Source organism: Haliaeetus leucocephalus, unplaced genomic scaffold (genome assembly GCF_000737465.1).
Source record: "Haliaeetus leucocephalus isolate CR32 unplaced genomic scaffold, Haliaeetus_leucocephalus-4.0 Scaffold285, whole genome shotgun sequence".
Classification (NCBI taxonomy): domain Eukaryota; kingdom Metazoa; phylum Chordata; class Aves; order Accipitriformes; family Accipitridae; genus Haliaeetus; species Haliaeetus leucocephalus.
This window is the reverse complement of record NW_010972721.1, coordinates 65,922-90,589: the sequence shown is the minus strand read 5'-3', so window position 1 is coordinate 90,589 and position 24,668 is coordinate 65,922. Positions and strand designations below refer to the sequence as shown.

Below are 24,668 nucleotides of genomic sequence, written 5' to 3'. Positions count from 1 at the left end.
TTCTGGGAGGATTTACTCAGTGACCTTCCCAGTGACTGAGGGGAGGGTGACGGATTCCCCAGATCCTCCTCCCAGAAGATGTGTGGTGTTTCCCTTTTTTTGCCAGTTCTCTGGAACCACTCATGATCACTGCCATCTTTGGCCCTTTGCAGTGACATTGGCCAGCTCCATCAGCATGCTTGGATACTTCCCACCTGGTTCCATGGACCTGTGTATTTCCAGTTGACTTAAGCATGCCCAAAGTCTACATCCCTTTCTGTGGGTAGTGTTTCACACCACTGGCCTCTGCTCAGAGGGCACCAGAAGGCCAAGGACAAACATAACCAGTGATCACCAAGACAAAAGAAGAAATGGAAAACTTAGCCTTTGCTGTGTCCCATGTCACTAGAGCTCCTGCCTCATTGAGTAGTGGGACCACAGCTTCCTTAGCCTTCCTTAGGCTCTTTGGTACTTAGGGCAGCCCATCCTACTGCCCTGCACACCCCTCACACCGCTGCAGTCGAGCTCTGCCTCTCCCAGCTCCTCCCCAAGTGCTTGGGCAATGCGTCTGTGTACCCCCAGAGCCTGGCCCCGCTCCCACCTCCCTTCCTAGTTTTGTGTGTGGGATTTGGGATGAGTTGAACTGCAGGGCTGATTTAGATATGCCTCTTACTTTAAGCGTGGTCCTTGTGTAGTATTTCTGCAACAAGGGCTTCACTAGTTTGTATGGACTTTGCTGTGAACAAATCACTGAGTAAAAGGAGGAATGAGGAGCCGATTCTGCCCTTGTTAACATGTTGTAAATTTGGAGTAACTGAGCATTAAGATTATGGGCTTTTATTCTGTCTTTGCTGTTGTCTTCTCCAGTCAGAAGAGCCTCATCAGACCTGGAGCTTTCATAGGAACGGCTTTGTCTTACCCCAGGCCAGCTGGCTGGGCTGTGTTGGAGCCAACAAGGCAGGGAGGCTCATATGAGCACGTGCCCCAGCACATCAGGCAGGACTGGTCCTGCAGCCACGGTCCTGGGGCAGCTGATGGTGCTGGTCTCCTCCATGGGAGCACCAGTCCGTCCCTCAGTGGCTGTCCCAAACTCCACAAGCCCCCGGCAAAGTGGTCCCAGGGCAGCCTTGCTCCTGGGCTGCTTCTGCAATGAGGAAAAGTTGCTTTCATGTTCTAAATTCGTTACATTAAAACCACTCTGTCCCCATTTCACAGCAGTAGTTTGAATAAAGCACCCTGCCTCAGTCAGCTCACCAGCAGCAGAAAGATACAGGGGCTTTGGAGTCGCAGCTCCCAAGGGCATCCCCAGCTCAGAAACATTGCCAGTGATGCAGGATCCCAGATGTCTCGACAGTATTTTCCGTGTTTCTATACGTATCAAATTTTGAGCTCATAATAGAGCAAAAGCTGCTATTTACATTCTTCCAAATGCCAGTACTTTCGGTCCTTGTTATTCAGAATAGCTTTTGCTCTAGTGGCTTTCAGGCTTGGTTTATCTAGCCAGTGCGGTGGAAATACTCACCTTGCTTGGACTAGTTCAAACACTGAAACAAACCCATCTGGTGGGAACTCAGGAGTGGGATCTCTGCTCCCCCTGTAACCCAGACAGGCTCAGGAGGAAGGCTGGCATTCCCCACAGGCTCCCCCACGGGATGAACACTTCAGAAATGTCTTTCTCTTAATTAAAAACTTTGAAGGCCAAGGTCCCAGGTTTCAGTGGATGCTTGTGGGGGTTTCAAAGCCCCCAGTGGGTACCCAGAGCTGTATGAGCTCTTTGGAAATCCAGCTTGGTGGTTCAGCGAATTGGGCTGCTTTCCCCACATTTGGGGAGTGAAGAGTTGCAGGCCCCCTGGTAAAACAACCCAATTTCCTAACTTTAGTCAATATTTTCTGTTTAATGAGTTTCTTTCAAATGCAAGGTACATTTTGATATGCTTTTTATTTACTCTGAATATTCAGGTAGTTTTATTTAATGACTGAAAGCCATTTAAAATGCTTTTTCCAGCCCATATTGCATGAAACTCCATGTTCCTTCAAGAATCAAATGCACTTTGTAGACATGTGGGATGCCTGTGGGAACATAAAATAACAATCTGACAAAATAAACAGTAAGTTAAATAAGTTTTTAAGTAAAAAAGGTATGGTGTGTTATACTGATCAGCAAAAAGGGGTGTCATTCAACACCCAGGCTATATTTGGCTGCAGATCAACATATGTTGATACTTTTCAGCTGAATAAGAATAAACTGGATTTTAGGAAAACAATTTTGAAAAGGCAGGAGAGTTGCTTGGGTGGCATGTCGTGTCTTTTTGCCGAATTTCAAGCCATGATGCTCAGGAGCTGTTTTGACCTTGCTTTGGGCCGTGCAGCTCTTGAACGAGGCTGCCTGCTGAAGCTTAAGCTGCTGGGGGGCTTTTGTGTGAGGTTTGCCAGCAGAGGAGGAATAAGATCGGCTGATTCTGAGGCTCTGTCATAAATACCGAGCTGCTGCTTGCTCAGAATAGCTGCAAAGCAAACACAAGTGTATCTTCAAGATGTCTCCAGTGTGGTCTCCTGGAGGTAGGGGTGTGTTGGCTAGGGTGCTCCAGTGTGCACCAGGTATGTCTGACCCTGCAGAGATGCTGCATTACACCGGTCCCCCACTGCATAGAGGCTTTGAGAGCTGCTCCAGCTCAGCCGGGCTGGGTACAGCCCTTCGGTTCAGTTCTCTGTGGTCTGTAACTCTCTTAAGTGTGAGCTCAGGCCATGCAGGTGGCCCTGAAAGTCCCAGAGCGATCGCTCATAGGCAGCTTCTTCATCATGTCAGTCTCTCTGTATCTTCTTTCTGATCCTTTCTGAATGTCCTCTTTTCCTATCCCTTTTCCATTGCCTCCTCTCCTTTCGCCTTCCACCATTTCTCCCTATTCCTGTTGCTCTGTGCTCCCCGGATTGGGCTGCATGAGCAGTCCATGGAGTGAGGTTGAGATAAGACAACCTTCTTCCCCCTGCACCAGGACCATCGGCTAGTCCCAGCTTGTGGGTGCCTGTTGCATACAAGAGTGATGCTGAGTGCCCAGGAAGGGTGTGTTAGATGTGGCCCATCAGTCATGTGCTGTTGCTTCTGCTGCATGGTTGAAGAAGCGCACCAGTGTTTCTTGCCTGACACAGTATTGGATTTGGCTTTGCTTGAAACTCATGCACCAGATTTGTCTTCTCTGGAAAGGGAGGCTTTCAGCCCTGTGGAGAAGGACTGGTGGGTGGAAAATCAGACATGAACCAGCAACGTGGGCTTGCAGCCCAGAAAGCCAAGTGTCTCCTGGGCTGCATCACCAGCAGCGTGGCCAGCAGGTCAAGGGAGGGGATGCTCCCCCTCTGCTCCACTCTCCTCAGACCCCCCCAGAGCACTGCAACCAGCTCTGGGGTCCCCAGCACAAGATACACTTGGACCCTGCTAGAGTGGGTCCAGAGGAGGTCACCAAAATGGTCTGAGGGCTGGGACACCTCTGCTATGCAGAAAGGCTGAGAGAGTTGGGGCTGTGCAGGCTGGAGAAGAGACGGCTCTGGAGAGACCTTACTGCGGCTGCTCAGTACTTAAAGGGGGCTTACAGGAAAGAGGGAGAGAGACTTTTGACCAGGGCCTGCGCTGACAGGACAAGGGGCAACGGTTTTAAACTGAACGAGGGTGGGGTTAGCTTGGACATAGGGAAGAAATGTTGTACGATGAGGGTGGTGAGACACTGGCAGAGGTTGTCCTGAGAAGCTGTGGCTGCCCCATCCCTGGAAGCGTTCAAGGCCAGGTTGGATGGGGCTTTGAGCAACCTGATCTAGCGGGAGATGTCCCTGCCCCTGGCAGGGGGGTTGGGCTGGATCGCCTTTGAATGTCCCTTCCAACCCAAACTATCCTGTGAGTCCATGATATTCTGTCACGAGAGTCCCCCCAACGTGCTGAGAAGCTGCTGTTTTGGAGCAAGAGAACAATCTGACCCCTCTCCGTAGCCCCCGTGAGCCCAGTGCAGCCTGCTCATAGCTGCAGGTGAGGGCTGAGCTCTTCTGTCTGTACGCTCACAGGTCTAAGGAGCTGCATAATGCCAATGTCCCCTTGGGTTGATCACCCTCCCCAGCTCCAGGAAAGGTCCACAGCCCGTTTCCAACCACCGTTACATGTTTTAGGGTGACAGAACTTCAGTCCCAGCAAGGGCGACCCACAACAGCCCCTTGCCAGCCCTTCACACCTAGTTCATCAGAGAGGATGGGAGCGTGTGGTGGGGAACAGCTGCTGCCAACAGCCATGGTGGGCGAGAAGCTTGGAGTGGTGCAAAGGCAGCCAGCACCAGCAGAGCTGCTGCTCCAGCCCCACTCAGTGGGCACAGCCAAGTCCCATGTCCCACTGCTGGCAGTTCTTCACGTTGTGCAAGTGCCATCGGCCAGAGTGAACCTCTCAGCTGCAGGGTGGGTTTTTCTGTGCCTTTATATACAACCCAACCATTCCCAGGAACAAGACGAAGGAAATGCATCCCTTTTTTTTTATTGCAAGTAAAACTACCTCCAAACAAAGCCTTCCACAACCCTGAAAAGCAGTGCAAAGGCTTTTATGATCTGGCAACTTGATCTAGTGGAAGATGTCCCTGCCCAAGGCAGGGGGGGGAGTTGGACTGGATGATCTTTGAAGGTCCGTTCCAACCCAGACCGTTCTGTGAGTCCATGTTCCTGTGAAACTCGATTTCTAGCACATTGGGGGAAGGGCTCATTCAAGAGATACAAGCGTTTGGATGGAGGATGCACATGATGCTCTGTCCTGAGCTTCCTGGAACATCTTCAGGGCTGTTTGCTGTGCTCAGCCTGGCAGCTGGATCAGACAGCAAGTCAGGCCCCAGGGTGGGTGCTCACATGGGGATGAGCTTCCCCCATGGGGGCAGCAGCCAGCACCAAGAGGGTCAGTGTGTTCAGCTGGACCCTGCTCAGGTGTAATTCCAAGGTTTTCTGGCACTTTTCCTGGAGAATGGAAAGCAGCCTAGTAAGATGAGGGTGCTGTGCGTGCAGGGGGCTGACAGCTCTGCCACACCATCTGCCCTGGGCTGGCAGCGATGCAGGCAGCTGCTCGGTTTGGAGCAGGCCTTCGTCACCAGCATCCTCATGGGGCTGGTGCTCAGGGGAGCCCTCCAGTGTGGGGAAGAAAAGTGGGACCTTGCTTCTGGAGCAGGGACAATTAACCCGGACATCTCCCATTCCCCTGACCCAGCCTGTGTGCCCTGGCCCCTTGAGTCTCCCTGCCAGCTATGCCATGGTGCTGCCAGCCAGGGTGGAGGTTTGATGACTGAGGGCATAGGGTCCCCCCAGGGCCTTCCTGCCCAGCTCCAGCCCTGCAAAGTGACCACTGTGGGTCCATCCTGCGCCTGTGCAGGTCTGGCACATCCCGGCAGCATGGCAGAGGCAGGCAGGGCTCGACACTGGGCGCCGTTGTGGCCTTGGCTCCAGGCTGCTTTGGCACAACCTGTCGTGTGGTGCAAGGAGGGTGCTGCCAGCCATGACCACCTGGGGTGTCCTCTGGGGGCTGAAGGCTATGTTTGGCTTGGACTTGGGTGAGGGGTGCGTCCAGTTCACCCCCAGCCAGGGCCATGTCACCTTGCTGCCACCTGCCCCCCTTGTGCTTTGTCGCACTCCTCAGAGCAGCTTTTGGGCCAGAAATGCTTTTTGGGCTGGTAGAGGTGTGGGGAGTGCTCGGGGCTGAGCCTTCCCCTGGCTCAGGGGTGGCAGGTCTCTCCCTCCCACAGCACCCTCACCCCCACTCTCTCTTCCTCTCCCCTCTGCAGCACTCGACGCTGTCGCGCAAGTTCGTGGAGGTGATGTCCGAGTACAACACCACGCAGACAGACTACCGGGAGCGCTGCAAGGGCAGGATTCAGAGGCAGCTGGAGATCAGTGAGTAAACCCGGAGGGGGAGGGCAGCCGGGCTGTGTGTACCGTGGGGCCACATCCTGCACTGGCTCTCGCCGGGTCAGAGCTGCTCCCGCAGCTGTGCAGAGCTCCCCTGTGAAAACCTGGGGGTGCACAGGGCTGTGCATGCACCTGTGGGAGCAACTGGGACACGGGTCCTGCTGGGAGATAGGCACGTGGTGGTACCTTGCATTTTGGTGCCAAACTGCATCCAGCAAAGTGCCAAAAGTCATCTCAGATTTTCTTAAGTGCTGCATAGAGAGTGCAGAGAGCACAGGGAGAGAAATTTCTTCCTTGTTTGCAGCTAATTTCGAATTCAAAGAAGCTAGCAGGAATTCCTGACTCCCATGTGTTGCCTTGCCTTTCCTCTTGGTGCTTTTCATCGTGGGTGAACTGAACTAAATATAAAACCAGAGAAGTGAGCTCTTGAGATGGGGGCACTCGCTGCTCCAGCAGTTTCCCTTGTTGCAGGAGGAGCACAAGCGTCGGTGCCTGCCCCAGGCAGCCGCTTGGTTTGGGGTGGGCTGTCATCCCCTGTGTCCTCATGGGGCTGGTGCTCAGGGGAGCCCTCCAGCATGGGGAGGAAAAGTGGGACCTTGCTTCTGGAGTGGGGACAATTACCCCAGCATCTCCCTGGACCCAGGACCATGATGGCTTTTAGCAGCAGTAGTGGTGTCTTCTGGCCAAAAGTGGTCCCCAGGTAACACCTCTGAGGCTGTCACCATCGTGGCACTAAGATCTCGCTGCATCATTCAGAGCCCATTGCTCTAAGAGAAGTCCAGTCCTTCCTGTCCACAAAACCTGCTCTCCTGGTGGTTCTTCTGGGCAATCGGTGATACCTGGTTAGTTTTAGAGAAATGTGGTCATCTCCCAGCAAAGAAGAATCATACCACCACTGTAACTAGGGGAATAAGCAAACAAGGGAGAAGTCAGGAAGTCAGGGCATGCAGAGCTTAAAAGAGATTTTTGCAAATAATCTCATTGTCAGAGAGGTGTTGGTTTTCTGTGCTCAAAATGAAAGTCTGAAGCCTAGTCCAAGTTCTTTTTTTCTCACAAACAAATGGGTGTCTTTATCCCCTTTCACAACTCAGCAGGAATAATACGGTAGGAGAAATTTGAGTCAGAATGGTGTCCTTGAAGGTCACCTATGGGAATGTCCTTCATGAACTGCAGATGCCTGGGAATCTGGGTGCCAGTGGAGTATGGTAGTTTCTGTGGAGGGCCAGAAGGAGACTCAGCTGTGCAAGCCTTCCCTCTGTTAAGATCAGTCTTTATAATGTATAATAATAATAGAAATGTTTCACACTGGCTGAATGGAAAGGTTGACTGACAGGAGGCTCAACAAGAGCTTGACGTTTAATGTAAAGCAGGATGGTGAGTGTGTCACTGCTCCAGCTGACTCATTCGTCAGCTGATGTTGTTCTGTAAGTGATACCCAGCCATAGGGGTGGCTTGTAATGTAAATTGGAATTTAAGGTATCCCTATGCCTTCCTTCTAAGACAGGAGAAGATTTGAAAGGACTTAGCCAGGTCCTTAATTGTCTGCAGACTTGAAAGAAACCTTAATCTTGTTTTTCTACTACCAGATTTTGGAAAGACGCTGCCGTTTTGCTTAAATTATGCAGATGTGTTAAAATATACTTGTCTTCACTCTGTCCATCCTGCCGGGCTGTCACTGCCTGACAGAGCATTGACAGGGCACAAGGAAAAGGCTGCTCAGGACTCACCATGGTGCAGTGGCTGGGTGCAGAGGGAGTGTCCTAGTTAGTGATGGTGAGGAACCCGCTTTCCCTTCAGGGTGGAGGTGTGGAGCAGATGCAGATGCAGGATGGGGTCTGTGCTGGGAAGGTACACAATCCTGTGCACAGTCCTTTGCAAAAGCTGTCTCTGTCAAGACAGTGGAAAATCTCTTCTGGCAAAAAGTCTCATCAAAAGTAACAAGCTTATTGAAGTTTTATCAGGAGTGCTTCCAGGGCAGAGAGCTCTGCTTGTCCTGCAGTGTTCCAGCCAGCATCTTCAGTCCCTGCTGCTCTGGGGGCTCTTGAACAGGCTTTTCTGAATGGAGCTCAGCTGGGATGTGGCGACTGCACAAAGCTCTACAAAATCCTCAGCTCTCGTTTTCAGCTGATCAATCCAAAGATAGAAAGTGCCGGGAGCTCTGACAGCAAAGCCAGTAAATCACTCGGGTTTTGAAAGTATGAGAGCAGGGACTTCTCAGCTGCTCTGAGGAGGCTCCCCAGCACCTGGTGAGCTTCTCCCTTCTAACTGCATCTGCTTCTTGCTCTGGAAGTAGGACAGTTGCAGAAGAAACGGTGATGTAGAGTCACTGCCCCAGGCCACAGTCACCCTCTGGGGCTCTCCACAGCCCTCTCAGGATCTGCCCCTTCTCTTTGTGCAGGCACCACCATGTCTGTGTGTGCCAGAGGTTGTGCCTCAGTGACCCTCGCCATCATTCCTGCCCATCCAGCACATGCTGAGCCTGGGAGCCTGTCTGATGTGATGAAGTGCATGTCCTGTCCTTTCCCACTGCTTCTGCCCCAGCCTTAATTGTTGCCCTCACCACCCCCTTACTCACTCACTCTGCTCCCAGACATGCCGAGATCGCAGATGCTGTGGAGGGATTGCAGGATCCTGTGTCCTGGGGTTGGTGACAGATACTGGGTGGCTGTCCTCTGGCTGGACCATGCCCCCACCAGCAGTGTCCCTGCGTCTGCTGCTGGGAGCTGCGCTCCCCAGGCACGAGCCTCCCCGTGCCTGTGGTGGGAGGTGTCAGTCCTTCGTTTTTTTCCTCTCCATTTTGTCTGTTATGAGAAATGACATCTTCAATCTAATTAGGTTTTGCTCCCAGAGAAATTGGATTTGAAGCTTGGACGAGCTTTCTGTGGTGAGTGTGCAGCTTTGAAGCCATGGAGGTGCTGCACAGACGCTGCTTGTTTTTATGAACAGTTTTGTCATGTGCGAGACCAAGGAGCCAAAAATAAAGCATCTGCCATCTCCAAAGGCTCTGCGAGAATTAATCAGCCCCTGCCCCACTGTGCGACACCAGGTTAATTGATGTGCAGAAGGGCAAGTTGTGGGTGCATCCCAAGCTGTTCTTGAGCCAGGAGAGTCTGGAGGCTCAGATCTGTGTTCAAGACAGCTTGTCTCCAGCCCTGTCTCCTGGGACTTTGGATCTTTGTTGTAGTCATGTCATAGGATCGTGGACTTGCGGAGTGGTTTGGTTGAAAGGGACCTTCAGAGATGATCCAGTCCAGCCCCCCTGCCATGGGCAGGGACATCTCCCCACTAGATCAGGTTGTTCAAAGCCCCATCCAACCTGACCTGAAACACTTCCAGGGATGGGGCAGCCACAGCTTCTCTGGGTGACCTGTTCCAGTGTCCCCAGTCCTTTTCTGGCCATGTTTCCTGGAAGGACCCTGGCCCTGCATTGTAGCTTTGTCTCCAGCCCCATCTCCTATAGCTCCTGATGGGGCTCTTTAGAGCTACGCCAGAGCTGATTTCACAACTTGTGTTGTCTGGCCCTGCTGCTGGACACCATTCTCAGCACCCTGCTCACGTGCTGTGGGATGGGTGCCAGCTTGGTGAGGGCCCTGCATGTGCTAGGACCACACTGGCTCCTAGCTCAGCCCTCCCAGAGCATCCTCACTCCTGCTCTGCAAGGGATGGCTTCTGCTGTGAGGCAGGCGTCCCTGTCATCTGCCTCCTGCTGCTTCTCTTCGGGGCTGCAGACCAAGCATGGAGGAGCAGGTTGCGGCTCCTCTCCTGTGGTTCTTGATGCTAGCATCTCACACGTGGATCATCTCTCTGCTGTGTTGGGCAAGTCCCTTTTCTTCCTTCTTATAAGCTTTATTATACTTTTAAAATATGTTCTTAAGGTCTGTTCTGTTCATTATTTGGTCTCCTTACAGTACACAGCTGGATTTAAAGATGTACTCCATTTGCAGAGGAGAAGCAATGAGCTGTGGGTTGGGCTCCCCGCTGAGCCACTAGGCTGAGTCCCTCCCTCCAGCCCCCAGTACCATGGGAGGGAAGCAGGCTCCATTTGAGGCTCCTCGTGTCTGTCGAAGGCAACTTGCTTGTCCCCCAAGAGTTACAGCAGTAGAAGCTGCTGCTGGGAGAGCCCAAGGCCAGGACACTTGATGGCACCGCCCTGGTGCTTTCCCCACACTGTCTGGGCCACCATTCTCTACGTTTCTTTGCTCTCCCTGTTGAGTTTGTGGTCCAGTTTCCACACAGCACCACAGCTTGCCGTGACCTGGACTGGTGGCCCAGGAGCTGTCCTATTACTTTGAAAGCTCAGTGTCAAGGCAGAGCAGGACTGAACTCATCCCATTTTGCTCTCTTCCCATGTATCCTGGGCTGCCTGTCCCAAGCTCCTGCCAGACAGCCCTGGGTGTGCTAGAACAGCGCTGGCTCCTGTAGGGTCTGTCCCTGGATCCCAGCTGGGCCATGCAGTATCACTGAGGCATTTCTATCAGTTATTAAAATAAAAATCCCATTAGCTTTTTAGATTATGAGATATTAGTCATATAAATAATAGAGGAATTCCTTCCTGGCTGTGGACAGTTAAATTGCAGAGAAAGTATTTCATTTCAAGAAAACCAATAAAATAAAAATTTTATTTTAAGGAATTTCCATTTTTCCCTCCTGGCCACTGTTTTTTCTCTTGTTCTTTTCTTATTTTCTATTTCTCTTCCAACTGTAATTTTTTTGGACACCCCAGCAATTGTCTCCTTCTTTTGTGCCACCTGTCCATCACAGTTCCATGTTGCTTTTAGAAACCCCATGAGCTCCAGTCTGTAGCTCTCAGCTCCTGCTCTCTCCTGCAATGTCCCATCTGTGCTGGTTGCTGTGGATGACCTGTTGCAGGTGCTGGGGGAGCTGCTGCACTGGATCCAGCCCTGCCCAATGGAGCTGGGATGACACAGACTTCAGATGTCACCTCTCAGGTGCCAGACCCCTTCAGAACCCTGTATGTAGGGTCTGTCCCCTGTGCTCGGGGCACTGTCACAGCCCTCTAGCTAGTCCTGCTCCTTGGAGACCTTCGGAAGAGCTGCTCCCGTCCTTTCAGCCCACTCCTTGCTTCCTTGCCTATGTTCCCTGGAGGAGAAACAAATCTGATGCAGGCAGCAAGGAACCATCCACACTCACTGCCGGGCAAGGAAGTGCAGGCACAAGACAGATGAGGGGAACAATCCCAGCTGCCTCCTACAAGTCTTGGAGTGTGCTCTCCGGCCTCCCAGAGCTCCAGGTCCCTGGTGGTGTTTGCAAGGGACCCCAGCAGGTTTCTGCACCCTGCCACCCTTCCTGGTCTTGGTGCTCTGTTTATCACATGGCCCAGAAAGCATCCAGAAAGCTTTGTTACATGCTTTTGATGAAGAGGCTGCACATTCCTGGCCCAGCCATGGATGTAAACCCTGTTGGTCTGTGGGAAATCAGAGCTAATGAGCATTACCAGATAATGAAGTCCTTGTACTGGAGTCTTCTGCGTGTGTGTGGTTGGATTTACTACCTCTCCCTTCCTGCAGCCTCCTGGTGCCAGGAGACAGCAAACAACCTCCATGTGGCACTGGTAACACTGCTGAGAGCCTGCAGGCTCTCATGTGTTCTTGGCTGCTATCACCACCAGTATCTGCTGATATGGGATTGTTTTCCTGAGGCAAAGCCAGAAAAACGCTTTCCTGTCATGAACACTCAGAGCGCCCATGCATGTGGGGCCCCAGCAAGGAGCAGAGCACAGGAGATCCGGGTGCTCTTCTCGTTTCTGCATCTCAGGGCAAGAGAATCATGGACTCACAGAGTGGTTTGTGTTGGAAGAGACCTTCAAAGATGATCCATTCCAACCCTCCTGCCATGGGCAGGGACATCTCCCACTAGGTCAGGTTGCTCAAAGCTCCATCCAACCTGACCTCAAACACTTCCAGGGATGGGGCAGCCACACCTTTAATGGGCAGCCTCTGCCAGTGTCTCACCACCCTCATCGTACAACATTTCTTCCCTAAGTCCAACCTAACCCCACCTTCATTCAGTTTAAAACCATTGTCTTGTGCTGGGGACCCCAGAGCTGGCTGCAGTGCTGAGGGGGTCTGAGGAGAGCGGAGCAGAGGGGGAGCATCCCCTCCCTCGACCTGCTGGCCATGCTGCTGGTGATGCAGCCCAGGAGACGTGGCTTTCTGGGCTGCAAGTGCATATTGCCAGGTCATGTCCCATTTGTCACCCACCAGAATCTCTCAGTCCTTCTGTCCTTCTTCACAGGGCTGCTCTCCCTCCCTCCCCCAGTCTGTACTAGTCCTGGGGGTTGCCCCGACCCAGGTGCAGGACCTCACAAGTAAAGAGATGCGTCATGAAGCATGGAGGTGTCCTTGTTGGAGGAACTCCCCAGGCAGGGTGGCAGCATGCACCATGCCTGTGGGGTGGTGGCCAGACATGGCTGGGTGGCCAGGGTCCCCTGCAGTGCTCCCTGGGGCACTGACACACTTGTGGTGAAGATCTGGACTGGGTTCAAGGTTTTGGGCACCTCCCTGGTCTGAGCCTGGTGTGGCACTGCTGGAAGCAGGGAGCACTGTCCTATGGTCTGTCCCCGTGCTCTGCCATGTCTCCTCCATGCCCCTGTTCAGAGGTGCCCTGGACTCGTCCTGGAGGATGTTATTGTCCCTTTGTGGGAGGAGGGGCAGACGAGCTGTCCTGGGGGAGCTGGGCCAAGCTGGCAGCTTGACCCCCTCAAAAAGAGGGGTTGCAGGGCTGGCACAGAGCCGGGCTGTGGGATGGCAGCCCCTCGAACTGCCTGGTGCACTCTCAGGGCTGGAAGCTTTGCTCCACTCCACTCTCAGGAGATGCCATGGAGACAGCAGAGCCCTGTGGTAGGGCTGCAGGACCCATGGCTGGAATAGGGGGCTCATGGCTGACCCATATTGTGTCACTTGCAGCTGGCAGGACCACCACCAGCGAGGAACTGGAGGACATGCTGGAGAGCGGCAACCCAGCCATCTTCTCCTCCGGGGTAAGCACTGGCACGGGCTAAAGCTGAGCCAGCCCCCCTCATCCTGGGTGGGTTGGCTGGTGGATGTGCTGCCACAGTGGCCCCAGTACAGGAGGGATGAGCACAGCCCATGCAGGAGGTGGGACCTGCGTGCTCAGGTCTGGCCGGAGGATGCTGCCTGAGCAGGGGCTGCATCCTCGCCAGAGGGTGGGGTGCGGGTTTGCTCCAGCCTGGCTGGAGGGGCTCTGGGGCTCCTGCCTTCCCTCTTTTGGTGCCCCTAATCCCAGCATCTGAGGAGCTGAGCACGGTGCTCAGTGGCCCTGTCTTCTTGCAGATCATTATGGATTCAAACATCACCAAGCAGGCACTGAATGAGATTGAGACACGGCACAGCGAGATCATCAAATTGGAGAACAGCATCCGAGAGCTGCATGACATGTTCATGGACATGGCCATGCTGGTGGAGAGCCAGGTAGGGAGATGCTGCAGCCCAGTGGCTGGCTCACCTGGGGAGGTTGGAGGGTGATGGGGCTGCGAGCAGTGCCCTGCCTGGGTGGGTGCTGAGGGGAAGAACTGCATCTGGGACCAATGCAGCTCCCACTGGGGCTAAGCTGGGCTCCCTGGGGCCAGAGCCACCCACCCTGCACCCCAGAGCTGGGGGCTGCTGTGTGCCCGGGGCGGGAGGTTTGGTGATGGGCTCTGGAGGAGGGCAGTGGGTGGCTGCCACTCAGGTAGAGATTTCTCCATCTCCCTTGGAGCACTGGGCCCTGCCGGTGAGCTCAGGGTGCCACCAGCCTTGGTGGTCCTGCCAGGCCGCCTCTGGCTGTGCCACCAGCCCATGGCACCTGGTCCTTCAGCTGAGCACATGCTCTGGTGCCTCTGCTCACCCCCCTTCTTGCCCACCATGCTGCCACGGCCCGAGGAGACATCAGTGGCAGGTAAAGCCCGCCAAGCCCCTGCCGGTGCTGCATGCTCTGCTCTGCATGGCTGTGCCCTGCATGTCTGCGGCTCTCGTGTGGCTCTAGGGTCTGCCTGTGGCAGGCAGGCAAGGGTGGCTGTGGCACAGCAGTGTTGGTGCCCCGTCCCGTCTGCCTCGGAGGACAGACATGGGGGATTCGCAGTTCCCTGCCCCGCTCTAAGGGCTAGGCCATGCCAACACCCTGCATTGCCCTGTGGGTTGGGAGGCTCCAAGCTGCTGGCACCAGGAGCAGAGGGGTGCTGGGATGGCAGCGGTGCTGGCAGCTGCCTGCTCTGCCCCTGGCATGGCACAGGTGGGAAGGACAAGCAGCAGCTTCAGGCAAGGCCGGGAGCAAGCAGCAGGGAGCCTGGTGGGGGGGTCAGTGCTCGGGGAGGGGGTGACACCAGAGCACTCCTGGGCTTGCAAGGCTCGTCCTCCCCCTGCTCTCCAGCATGAGGCTGAGAAATGAGTATTGGAGAGCTGCTGGCTATGACCCCCCTGGCTCTGCAGCCCCAATTCCTTCTGTGCCATGCAAGAGGGTGCTGGGCTTCGAGCCACCCAGCCCTGCCAACCCTGTCAGTCACATGAACTGTCAGACTCTCTCTGCAGCTGCTGCACGACCTGGCTGCTTCCCTGTGCAGTCAGGATGGGGACAAAGGAGGTAGACAGGCTGGGGGGAGCTCACCCCAGTCCATGTCCCCATGTCTGCAGGAGTCCACATCCCCAGCCCATCCCTGCAGCCAGGGGGGCAGAGCAGGGCAGGAGGCACTGCAGGGCCCTGCAGTCCAGCCTCGCCAGCCTCATTCCAGGGCCCTCTGTTCTCGGCAGGGCACTTGTGTGGATCAGAGTGGTCACCTCTGCATGTGCGTGGTTTTGTGAGCATCCCACATGGCTCTGCTGGTGCGGCCCTTGCTCCCTTAGTTTCAGCAGTGTGTGGTCTGGTGTCAGTGTAGGTCCTGTTGCAGCCTTGATGTCACCTGAGATATTAGACAGGGTGGCCACCAGGCCAGGACTGGGCTGGGGAATCCCACTGCTTGCCTCCCTGCTGGGATGTGCACAGAGATCCCAGCCCTCTGGGATAGAGCCCTCAGTCTGGAGCTCCCACCCCAGGGTACCCTGGGGCACCCACTATCTGCAGATGACTGACGGTCCTTCTCTCTCCTGTGCAGGGCTGCTGGGCAGGGGGACATCCACATAGTGCCGGGGAGCAGCAGAGCAGGAAGAAGCTCACGTCTGTGTGCACGGGTGCGTGGGCTCTGTCTCCACTCTGCAGGGCGAGATGATTGACCGCATAGAGTACAATGTGGAGCACTCAGTGGACTACGTGGAGCGGGCTGTGTCTGACACCAAAAAAGCGGTGAAGTACCAGAGCAAAGCCAGACGGGTGAGTCACGGCACTGGCTGGGGCCCATCTTCCCCTGCCTACACTGCTGACACCTCCGTCCCGGGGGAATGCCTCTGCCTGGCACTCCTGCCTGCCCCACTGCCTGCACAGAGGAGCAGGTATCATGGCGCAGCCCTACACGTGCCTGGGCACTGCTTTACCCCACACCACTGGGTGCAGCACAGGTTCCGCTGGTGGCACCAGTTGGGGCAGAGCTCCCTGGCACAGGCTGTGTCAGCGCTGATGATGAGCTGTGTGGCAGGGGTGCTGCTTGGAGGGGAGGAAAAAGGACAGGGTGGATCCCATGGGCCAGGCCGGCTGTGAAAGCCATGTCCCTTGCAAAAAAAAAAAAAAAAAAAAACTAGAGAAAAGGCATGGTCCAGCTCTGACCCTGAGTGCAGTGCCAGCTGCCTGTCCCAGTCCCCACACCTGGTCCCATATCAGCTCAGAAGCTTGGGGACCCTGGGGCCACCAGCTCAGCTCTGCCAGCCCAGGGCTGAAGGGGGAGCTGGGTTGTCCATCCCTGCCCCAAGGCTGCTGGAGCCCCTCTGGCTCCCAAGGTGCTGCTCAGAGCCCACCAAGGGCAAACAGGAACAGGGCAGATTGCAGCCCCCAGCTCTCGGGGCCAGCCTGCCCCAACACTCACAGTCCCCTCTGCCCTCTCTCCCTGCCGGTGCTGGGACGCCTGAGCAGAAGAAGATCATGATCATAATCTGCTGCGTGATCCTGGGTATCGTCATTGCCTCCACCTTCGGCGGCATTTTCGGCTAGACTCACCCCACGGGACTGTTTGTGTGCAATGGACGGAGCCACGCGTGCCATGGGGCCGCAGCCACGCCAGAGCGAACCACGCAGCCCCGGAGCCTCCCAGCAGCATTTCAGTTTCTAATGCATGGTTGTTTGTGATGCTGTGTGTGCGGTGCGTCTGTGTGGAGGGAGCGCCGGCCCCGGGGCGCAGGCAGGGTGCAGGGGATGGTGATGGGTGCAAGGGGGACCCTGAGGGGCAACCCAGGCTCTCATCACTTCTCCAGCCTGGGTGGCTGGCTGGGACCAGGGCGGGACAGAGGTGCCCTTGGGCGCTGCTACTCCTCCTGTGCTGGGCAGTCTGTGTTAGTGACAGTCAAGGATGAGGAGGGACTGATGAAGGGTGTTAGGCGTCCTCAGGAGCACAATGCCCAGTCAACATCCCCCAGCTTCCCCATCACCTCCAGCCAGAGCTCTTATGTCTGTCAGCCACGCCTGTGCTTGCAAACACCTTTCCTTGGGCTGCTTCTCTCACAGGGCCCATCCTCAGGGGTGTGCTCTGTCTGCCGGGCCCTGCCTCCCCCGTCCCTGCCCATCTCGTGGCTGTGCCTGGCTGCAGGGCTCCATCCCTACTGCTCTGCCGATGGCGGGGCTGCCCCCTTTCTAGGCAAGCCCTCCCCCGATCTGGGTGCCAGGGGCTGGATGTGCTGCTGCTGGTGGTGGGTGCCTGATGGAACAGTGTGGGATGAGGAGCTGCTGCTTGGGGCCATCACAGTTGCTTGGGGATGGGGACAGGCCACATGGGGACCTGTGCTGCACCCTGGTGCTGGCCCTGGCACAGGTACTTTAAGGCCAGCACGTTTCACTGGCCACTTGCCCTGCACCAAAGCCTCATTGTTCTGTTCTCAGCCCCGGCACACGGTGGCCCTGGCTCCTGCTGCCCACAGGCCTGGGCTCTGGCTGTCAGGGTTTGGGGCTGACTCTGATGCCTGCAGACCCTGGCAGTGCTTGCCTGGGAGCAGGGCTGCTTCCAGCTTCACTCTTCCACGTAGGCACCCACAGCTGGGGGTTGGAGGCAGGTGGGCTTTCTCCTGTCATGGTCCCAGGAGCGGCCCTTGTTGCATCCACCACCCTGCAAGCTAGGAGTAACAGCCTTCCTCCTTCCCTATCCTACCAGCTCCTGAGCAGGGCAGTGCCTGACTGCCCCTTCCATCTCTTCACCACTTCTTGGCATCTGCCTGCCCCTGTCACCTCCTCCTGGCACAGTGCCCTTCTGCCTGCTCACCTCCTAGGCCATCCAGTGAGGCACCTGCACTCACTGGGCTGCTGTGGGAGCACCTGAGTGCCCTGTGCCCTCCGCTGTGCTCACTACATGGATGTAGCCACTGTGGGGTGGCCTGAGCCTGCTGGCAGCTCAGAGGGGCCCTGTGTTGCCACTGTCCATTTTCCTCGGGCTGGGGGCAGGGCTCTGCTCTCACATTCCTCTGGAGACTCCAGGGCTCCAGCTGGCCCATGCACATGCCAAAGCACCACAGAGAAGCCCAGAGCAGGGTAGGCACCTGGGGCCAAGCTCACGGCCACACAATGGGATAGGGGCTGGACATGAGCCCAGATGCTGGTAGCAGAAAAAGGGCACTTGATGACAGCGAGTACTCCAGCTGCGGGCAGCGTGTCACATCCCTGCTCCAGTCAGGATGAGGGCAGGGCTGCTCCAACCGCATGCTCCTCCACCCTGTCTGGGTGCTCTAGCACAGGCGCTGGCCCTGTGTGTGGTGCCCACAGGTATGGGGTGAAAGGCAGCAGGGTGTAGCCAAGACACAGTGCTGCCTTCCCCAGGTGCAGCCCTGCCCAGCAGCAACCCAGACACAGTTCTTTTCCTGCCACTGTTACCCAAGGTCTCAAAATACAACCCCTGGTAGCATTTAGCCACCCTTGGGAAGCGTGTCCAGCCTGGTCCCCTGCCCTGTCCAGCCCAAGCCCCCCACATGAGACCATCCAAGACCAGAGCCCCCTTTTTTCACTGTCCTGCAACAACTGATGTGAGCTACTACAATGCAGCCTGTGTGCGCAAAGGGCTTGGGGCACTGGGACCCCTGCAAGCTGGAGCAGGCTGGCTCTGGAACACCCTCCAGGGCAGGAGGCAGGCATGGGCAGGGTCCTTGCTGCAGGGATGCATCTGGCTACAGGAAAGGGAGCTGGAGGTGATGCATGAGTGCCTGCTGCTCCTGTCCCTGTGCAGTTCCCTGCCACCAGAGTCTGTGCTCTGCTCTGCTGAGCCAGCAAGCATGCGAGGCCCCCTCCTCCAGGAAGCAATAACACTGCTGGCAGGGCTGCTCCTGGGCAGGCAGGCAAAAAAGCTCCTCTCAGGCTCTCACCCTGCAGCGATGCCCACTGCTAGCACAAGGCGACTTTTTTTTTCTTCCAAGCAGCAGCTTTTGTGGCACAAGCTCACATGACATCAGGGCTGTGGCCCACCCCATCAAGGCATGAGGCCAAGAACAGCACTGGGGGGATTCTGGCACTTGCTCCTTCCTTGTTGGTACCACCACTGCCAGCAGCCCCCCAGCAGCAGGAGCTGGACAGGGCCACAGTAGGTGATTCTGCCACTGGCACTTTGCTGGGATCCTGCAGGCAGTGGTGGTGCCAGGCTCTTACGCGAGGGAAGGAGAGGAGCAGGCTGCCATTGCTGCCCCACAGGCAGGCTCACACTGTCCTCGCTGTGAGGGGAGGGTGTTTCGGTGCAATAATTACCCCTGCACTACGGGAAGCCCCGTTCAGTTCCTTTTTACCTACCTGTCGTTGCATGTACAGACCAAAACACCAACAGTGTGGTTGTGCTTTGGGAAGACATTTCACTTTTTCTTTCCAGCCCCCAACCTCAGACCGCTTGTCCTTTGGGTTACACCACCTCTGTTCCAAGTGCCACCTGCCCTCCCAGCGCCAGGAGTGTGTCGATGCAGTATTCCACGAGCAGTGTGGGGCACGCACAGCTTGCACTTGAACTGGGGATTGTTTTTTTTGTAATTAATGTACTTGAAGGCTTTCCGAGCCCCTCCCCTTCCCCCCCCTCCGTGGAGTTGTACTGTTGCTGTACTGTGAGCTAAGTGTCCTTGTTTTCTATGTGGATCTTGACCCTGGCTTGCTCTGTCTCACTGGGCTGGATGACACTGTATGTTGCCTCTTTTCTCCTTCACCCTTCCCTCCCTGCTAGCCTCCCTTTCTTCTCCCAAAGCTTTGGGTGCAAAACAGCTTCCCGTTTTGTGGAATTTTTATGTAGAATAAACATTTGTAACTGTAAAGCTCTGGCTGGCTCCTCTGTTTCAGGGGAAGGGAGGAGGGGATGGGGAGCATGGGCTGGGGTGCGGACAAGCCCAGCACCCTGGGAGCACTAAAGCGTACAGGGAGCGCCTGATGTGAAGCACCCACAGGAGCAATCAACACAGGAATAACACTTCTGCCAGGAGGAATATTTGCCCTCATGGGAGACACACCCCTATACTGCCGAAGTCCTGGTCGGTGGGCAGAGGGGAAGCTGGCAGGGAACTACGTGCTATATTCCCACCTCAGTACTCCCCTGCACAGGAGACCAGCAACACTTCTGACTCATTGGCTGTTTAGTGAGGAGGCTGAATTTAATGTTCTGGCTCACTGCACTCTCAGGAAGATAAGCAATGGTACTGCAGACACCAAGTGGCCAGAGCACTGTCTGCCACTCTACCTTCACCAGAAAAACAGGGCTGGAAGCTTTGCATTTGGCTGTTGGGCAGCACCTGAGCCAGTTTACAGCTTCAAGAGCCACAATGACCTGTCCCAGCAAGTCCCAGGCCTGGGGTGCCCATCTATGCCATCCATGGGAGGGCTCGCTGGAGGGACCAACACACCATCTTCCACACCAGCAGCATCCAAAGCAATTCAGAAGCGAGGGCGGCGCTTTCGACCTGTGTATTTTGTGTCTGCTCGCACTTCCCTGTGGAGAAAAGCAGCTAAGCACAATCCACAGGTCATTCTGAGAGGGGAGGGGAAGGGAAGTGAGCTCATGGCAGGAGTTTGAACAAGTAACAGGAGGCCAGACCAGCACAGTCAGCCTCAGCTGAGGCAGGACCTAGCTGAACTTACTTGCCCTGTCGTCGTCTACGCTCCTTCTTCTCAAGGATCCAGTCCCGGCTTTTCTTCACAGACTTGCCTTTAGCATTTCTGAACCGTGTCCTACAGACAAAGCAGACAGCGGCTGGAGAGGAACTGAGGTGTGGGGGTACAGTTTTCTGCCCTGGAGGATTGCCACCCAGAACTGGGCATGCCCTCTGCTTCATAAAACCAGCAAATACCCCTCCCACCACCCCACCCCAGATGAAAGAGGCTCAGCCAGCACTGGGGCAGGTAGCCAAACAGTCTAACTCCAGACGCACTGGGGGAAAAGGCTGCTTCCAGCCCCAGCTCTGAGCCAAGGGATACCTACCCTCCACAGGCTGCAGCAGGCCAGCACTCCTCTGTGCCATATCTGACACACCACCAGCACACTGGGCTGTGGAATCTTGGGGGAATACAGGCTGAAGCACAACCACCTTCCCCTTGTCTGCTCTACTAAGAACAAAGCAGACAAAGCCTCTGGCTTCCCAACAAGTTTCTAGTTCTGCTATTGCCCTCCAAGATCAGGTACCCTCTGGACTAAGTGAGCAGAGACATCAGTGTAAGAGGCAGGAAAACATGGCAGCCACAAGCTCCTGGCAGCCACGACGACTTTCCTCTGATTTTTGTTCTCTGTCTCTCCCACTGGCTGCAAGAGGGGCTCCTCCCTGCATCACTATCATGGGAGGAGACCTGGCCAGCAGGGGAAACCCCCTAGGGCACAGCTAAGCAGAGCTAAGCAAAGAATTTGACAGCAGAATAAAGGGAACACCAGGCTTCAGGCACAGCAGCCTGCCTCCCCAACAAAAAAAAACCATGCTTGGTATCACCAGCACTGTAAACATTCCCCCTCCCATCACCACTGACTTATGCTACAGCGCTGAGCTGGAGAGCCAAGTGCTGGACAGAAAGCGCACCTCAAACTGAATGCTCAGCTGCAGCTCTAGGGTAAGTATCAACAGCCTCACGATGCCACAGCAAAGCCCTCCAAACTAACCCATTCCATTCCTTGTGTCTGGGGCCCTTCGATAAGATAAAGCAGTGCCCATCTGGGCTGCCAAGGGTCCTCCCAGTCCCTTCCATCACTTCTCACATGGCAGCGCTGTGGTCCTCAGTCAGCAAAACCCAGCCCTTATACCCCCCACACTCCTTGCCTGGGGAGAACTTGCAGATTCAGCCCCTACACGGTACCTTTCATTGGTGAACTTTGCCTGGCGTATCTCTTCTCCATCAGCACACTCAGTACCAAGGCCCTGAAAAGCAAAATTATGAAGTCTCACTCTCCTCTGAAGCAGACAGAGCTAATAGTCATGCCATCTAAATTAAGGGGAACCCAGGCCTCTGCAAGAGGAAGGACTAGAGCAGGAACAAACTGGTCTTCCAGAAATTGTGGCAAAGAAACCAGATCTCAGGGAGAGCAGAGGTTGGTGACACTGACAGCAAATGTATAAATGAAGTCACATCTGCATGCGCAGAGCTGCCTGGCTCCCACTCTCACCTACAGCTTGTTCACATCACCCAGCAGCCAGGAGGGCAACTCTGCTGCCTCACATTGCTCCTCACCTTTGGTAATGTGCCAGATGCCCCAACAAAGAGACAAAGGAAGAACCTGAAAGAATAATAAGGAGCATGAAGCTGGGATTCAGCACACGATTCCCAGTCCCCAGGCAAGACTAAGATTGTTTATAACAGAGTCAGATCTAAGCTATAACCTCTGTCCAGGACTGTATCATGGGAGAGAACAGCTTGGAAAAAAAAAACCAAAACACTGCTAAACCCAGGCGTCACCCCAAACACACACATACACGGAGACACAGGACTCACTTCTTGGCTTTGGCGCTGTTGGGGTAATCTACCACCATTCCCCCGGTAAAGCCAGCTCTCATGGCTTGGGCTGTGATGAGCTCCAGCTGGAAAAAGCAGCATGTGCAAAAGTTATTTAGCAGTCATCCACCAGCAATGCCCAAGAGACCTCTGGGCTCGACCACAGCTAACTGCGCATGCCAAAGAAGGGTCATTCCTGCTCCTGCTAAATTCGGTCCTTAGTCTAGCCTGGGTTAATTGGTACAGCAGACTGTCCAGGAGAGGGATACTGGGCTGGATTTTCCAGCCCTGGGGAGTTACACTACAGTGCTGATGACTATCTTCAAACCCAGCCACACAGGAAAATCCAGGACAGCAGATGCAGATCATGTCCTGCCAATTTCTTTCATTTTAAGGCTCAGCCCAAGACAACCTGTGAAGCAACAGAAACTGCATAGGGCATTCTCCTCACAGGGTTTTTTGGGGGCTCTTGAAGAGCTTTACAGATGGTGGGAAGGACAGAGACACACACCAGATGTGGAGAAACACGATGCATTCAGAGCCCCAAACAGCACATGACTTCTCAGCCTGGCTCTGCCTGTTCCTCTTCCCCACTGACTGATGTACTGTACCTGTTCTGAGTTCTCGGGGTACAGCTGCAGGACAGCTCGGGATCCTCGGGCCTACAGGAAATACAGTCAGTCACAAACCTGTCTCAGTGCAGGCAACCCCTCTAGTCAGCCAATTCGTAGCCCAGACACTAGCACCCACCTCCCCAAAGCCTCCTAGAGAACTCTCCCAGAAGAGCTGCTCAGACCACAGAGCTAGCTCCTCCACAGCACAGCAAGGCACAGGAGCAACAGCAGGGATCAGAGAAGTGTGAGACACCATGCAGGCAGGCAAGGAGATAGGAAATGGGTACTCCTGCCAGTCCTCCATTTCAGAGCAGCATTTACTTAGAATACCTGACTTAAAATATCTTGCTAAAACGCACCAGCAAGGATGTAAAAGTAGGCAGAGGCCTGACTGGGAGAGCATGACACTTACCAAGGCAGTATAAAGAGTTGAGAAAAATTGATAAAGGCGTTTTGGAGGGTTGTGTGATTTCTTATCAGCATTACAAAGCCACTGCACTGCAGAAATACTGAAAGAAAACAAGACACCTGGGACACTGAGCCATTGATTCTTTCGCAGAGCCTGTCACCTCCCTTTGAGTTTACTTCCAGCACTAAGCATGTGCCAGGCTTCAGGGAAACAATTTAATTTTCTCCACGCGGCTTTGCCTTCTGTTTTGCAGTTACAAAAACCCCTCTGGAGACTCACTATGCCAAAACCCAACAAGCCACAGTAGTTATTCAAGCACAAAAGAATCACCAGGCATCCTCATTAGGCCAGGTGCTCAAGTAATTCAAGTGCTTAGCTGTGGCCCTTGCGTGGCCATGCAGGTTTTGCAAAATGAGCAATCCCAAAGCGAGCATTCAGATGATCGAAAGATAGTCCCTGCTCCTTCCGAGCAGAAGGGAATACCCAGAGTTCTGAGGTATTCTCTAAGCAGAAAAGTGTTTCTGTCTCCTTCACCTAGCCCTTCATCCCAAAACCAACCATCAAACCTTTGGTCCAGGGACTGATCTTGCAGCTGAGCAATAGTACAGACATACTTTCTGTCTTCCTCATCGGAGCAGGTCTCAACCCTCCTGACCATATCCCCAATTTGATTTTATTTACTTCAATAAGCTTCCTAGCTCACCAGCACACAAAAAAGACAAACATCACTTGGGCAACAGCTGTCAGAAGCTGCTTCTACCATCCAGAATCTCAGCAGCTTGCCCCAGAGAGGTGGACTCATGTTGCATGGAGCAAAAAGAGTGACGCTCATCTATTATGCAGCATACACGGACCATGTGTACTGCACAGACGATGCAGTTATGTGGAGTATCAAGAGAGCTCGCTGATAAACACAAACTCACCTGATGCAGCCGTCAAACATACCAGGCCTGAAAGGAATGCCATGACCCACATCTGCAAGAAGAAGGTCTCCTTCCACCTCCCTCTCCACAGCCACATCTGCGCACAACAGAGAATGGCTCAGACAACCAGCTCACACCTTTGGGGACCACCTCGGAGGTGAGGCAAGGGTGGCAGGGGAGGAGGGCCTGCTTACCCAGCATGGCAGGGCTGATGTCCATGCCAATCCAGTAGTGACCCTCATTGGAGATGTAATCCCCGCTCAGCCCAGAGCCACAGCTGAAGGGAGGAAGAGGGGAAAGCGCAGGGATCACGGGCCTGGTCCGAGGGTGTTGCCGGCCAGCCGCAATGCTACAGCAGGCTCTCCCTCTTCTTCAGCGCACAACAGAGAGACGCTGGTGCCATGGGGCCTGGATGCCCCTTGCCCCGGGCACCCGTCCAGCCGAAGGCCCAGATGCCCCATTTGCCACGACACAGGGCAGGACCCCCACTCACCCCACGTCCAGGAGGAGGCACGGCCGGTCCTCGGGCAGTCCCAGCAGCTCCACAGCCCGCTCTGACATCTGCGACTGGATCTCCACCACCCGGGAGCTGCAAGGCACGGCCAGGGCATAGGCAGCAGGCTGCCACCCCGCGGCGCGATGCCTCCTGCCACTACCTCACGGTAGGATTTCACCCCCGCCGCCGCCGCATGGCGGGGTTACCCCCCCCCGCCCCGCCTCACGAGGGGCCTCCGCCGCCGCTGCCACTCGGCGGGGTCGTGCCCCCCCAGGCCTCACGGCAGGACCCCCCCCCACGCCCGGCGGGCTCCCCCACTG

General features: G+C 55.2%; 3 protein-coding genes across 3 annotated transcripts in view; 2 read left to right on the top strand and 1 right to left on the bottom strand.

Moving 5' to 3' along the window:
- STX1A (syntaxin 1A (brain)) overlaps nucleotides 1–15,984 on the top strand; it is a 72,800-nt gene extending 56,816 nt beyond the window's left edge. The window contains exons 5-9 of the mRNA XM_010570077.1: nucleotides 5,769–5,877; nucleotides 12,819–12,892; nucleotides 13,206–13,343; nucleotides 15,103–15,213; nucleotides 15,907–15,984. Coding sequence (XP_010568379.1) covers nucleotides 5,769–5,877; nucleotides 12,819–12,892; nucleotides 13,206–13,343; nucleotides 15,103–15,213; nucleotides 15,907–15,984 — 510 coding nt within the window. The remainder of the gene's footprint in view (nucleotides 1–5,768; nucleotides 5,878–12,818; nucleotides 12,893–13,205; nucleotides 13,344–15,102; nucleotides 15,214–15,906) is intronic.
- A 3,629-nt stretch (nucleotides 15,985–19,613) lies between these two features.
- Nucleotides 19,614–24,517, bottom strand: WBSCR22 (Williams Beuren syndrome chromosome region 22). The gene is made up of 10 exons (XM_010570076.1): nucleotides 24,346–24,517; nucleotides 24,047–24,129; nucleotides 23,853–23,949; nucleotides 22,933–23,029; nucleotides 22,518–22,568; nucleotides 21,907–21,992; nucleotides 21,646–21,691; nucleotides 21,274–21,335; nucleotides 20,074–20,163; nucleotides 19,614–19,924 (listed from the first exon to the last, which is right to left on the bottom strand). The coding sequence occupies exons 1-10, from the start codon at nucleotides 24,411–24,413 to the stop codon at nucleotides 19,870–19,872; spliced, it is 735 nt and encodes a 244-aa protein (XP_010568378.1). The 5' UTR covers nucleotides 24,414–24,517; the 3' UTR covers nucleotides 19,614–19,869.
- A 24-nt stretch (nucleotides 24,518–24,541) lies between these two features.
- The window catches only part of DNAJC30 (DnaJ (Hsp40) homolog, subfamily C, member 30), a 1,675-nt gene continuing 1,548 nt past the window's right edge, over nucleotides 24,542–24,668 (top strand). The window contains exon 1 of the mRNA XM_010570081.1: nucleotides 24,542–24,607. Coding sequence (XP_010568383.1) covers nucleotides 24,542–24,607 — 66 coding nt within the window. The remainder of the gene's footprint in view (nucleotides 24,608–24,668) is intronic.

Coding starts and splice junctions, on each gene's coding strand:
- WBSCR22 (XM_010570076.1), bottom strand. CDS start 24,413: ATGTCAGAGCGGGCTGTGGAGCTGCTGGGACTGCCCGAGGACCGGCCG. Junction 21,993..22,517: donor ACCCCGAGAACTCAGAACAG/GTACAGTACATC, acceptor TGCTTTTTCCAG/CTGGAGCTCATCACAGCCCA. Junction 19,925..20,073: donor CGTAGACGACGACAGGGCAA/GTAAGTTCAGCT, acceptor TTTTCTCCACAG/GGAAGTGCGAGCAGACACAA.